General features: G+C 39.8%; 1 protein-coding gene across 1 annotated transcript; it reads left to right on the top strand.

Moving 5' to 3' along the window:
- Nucleotides 1-315: 315 nt before the first annotated feature.
- LOC131238896 (uncharacterized) lies at nucleotides 316-831 on the top strand. The gene has a single exon (XM_058236483.1). The coding sequence runs from the start codon at nucleotides 316-318 to the stop codon at nucleotides 829-831; it is 516 nt and encodes a 171-aa protein (XP_058092466.1).
- Nucleotides 832-1,843: the final 1,012 nt, after the last annotated feature.

Genomic DNA, 1,843 nt, shown 5'->3' with positions numbered 1-1,843 from the left:
TGGATGATTGGTGCCAACCTTTCATAGATTACCTCAAATATGATATCTTGCTAGAAGATCCAGCACAAAAACAATAAATCAAGCAGAGATCGAGCAGGTTCATCATATGTATTAAAGTGTTATACAGAAAATCTTACAATGGGATGTTGTTGCGTTGTCTAGATGAACAAGAAGTGGGGCAGATGTTACGAGATGCTCACTCTGGGGAATGTGGGGCACATTAAGCTGGCCGAAATTTATTTTATTGGATACATCGAATGGGGTATTACTGGTCTACAATGTTTAAAGACGCAATAGATTACGTGAAGCGATGCAATGAGTGTCAGATTCATGGAAATGTCATACATATGCCCCCTGAAGATCTCCATCAAACAATTACTTCTTGGCCTTTCTCCACTTGGGGATGTTATTGGTCCCATAAATCCGCCTTCATCTAAAGAAAAACAATATATTCTAGCAGTAACAGACTATTTCTCTAAGTGGAGTGAAGCAATCGCATTGCATAATGTCAAAGAAAAAGACATGGTTAATTTCATCCAACACGCGATAATATATCGCCACAACATCCCAAAGAAAATCGTAACTGATAATGGTACCCCTTTCAAGAATAGAGGCATGGAAAAGCTGTGTCAAAAATTCAGTATTCACCACTCGTTCTCAACACCTTACTATCCACCAGCCAATGGATTAGCAGAGGTATTCAATAAGACGATAGTGAAGATACTGAAGAAGACAGTGACAGGAACAAGTGTGATTGGGATGAACAGTTGCAAGAAGCATTGTGAGCATATAGGACTACCCACCGGACAACAACAAGATCATCCCATTTGAAACACAAGTTGCATTACTTAGAGTAGCAGTACATCAATCAATTACAGATGATGAAAATGCAAAAATAAGGCTGGAAGAACTGGACCTACTCGATGAAAAATGCCTGGCAGCTCAGCAATGATTACAGTTGTATCAGGCAAGAATATCGGCTGCCTTTGATAAACGAGTCAAGTATTGCTCTTTCAAGAAAGGAGACATGGTGCTGATGTTAAAAAGACCAATAGTAGTGACCCGCAAAATAGGGGACAAATTTGAGCCTAAATGGGATGGGCCATACATAATAACAGAGGTATATTCCAATAGAGCATATAGAGTTGTAGATAAAGATGGACAGGGTATCAGTATACCGGTCAATGCATGCTTCATCAAGAAGTATCGTCCCTGAAGATAGTCACAATTTTGATCCAGAAGATTATCAGCATAATGCTTCTAAATCAAAAGGGGGCAAGAACAAGTGAAGCCATGTATTCTTTTTCAAATGAACGAATAAAGAAGAAATTTACAAGCATATCAAGATTACACATCAGTGATTATTATAAAGAAAAGCAATCATCGCAATCATTGTTGTCATCATTAAACAAGCTTTGTTGAACCTTACTGAAATTGGTATCATCACCAAGCCAGTATACTATCATAAACATATCGTCAAAGATATTATCAGCAGCGATGATGTATTATTCTGATAGCAATGGTACCTTATCATTTAAGGCAGCCTAGCCAAGCCTATATGGCCAACTACGCATAAGGCCTATCATCATTATTATTCGAGCAGCAGTGAGAAGCCAATGGCCTTAAAAAGCCCGCCTAGGCCATCATATGCATACCTATGCTGGTAGCGGATGGAGCCAGTGACTAAAAGCCCTAAAAGGCTAAAAAGTCCTCAACGGCCAGTCACGTGTAACACCAATGTCATCTACATAGCTTTCCGACAGCGTCACAGGGAACGGATGAAATTGCCCTCCCGTGAATGGGTCCGACCTTGCAGATGAAGAAAATGCGGACTGCAATGTTG

Source organism: Magnolia sinica, chromosome 3, assembly GCF_029962835.1.
Source record: "Magnolia sinica isolate HGM2019 chromosome 3, MsV1, whole genome shotgun sequence".
In the NCBI taxonomy this organism is placed as follows: Eukaryota; Viridiplantae; Streptophyta; class Magnoliopsida; order Magnoliales; family Magnoliaceae; genus Magnolia; species Magnolia sinica.
This window is presented reverse-complemented; position numbering and strand designations above follow the sequence as displayed.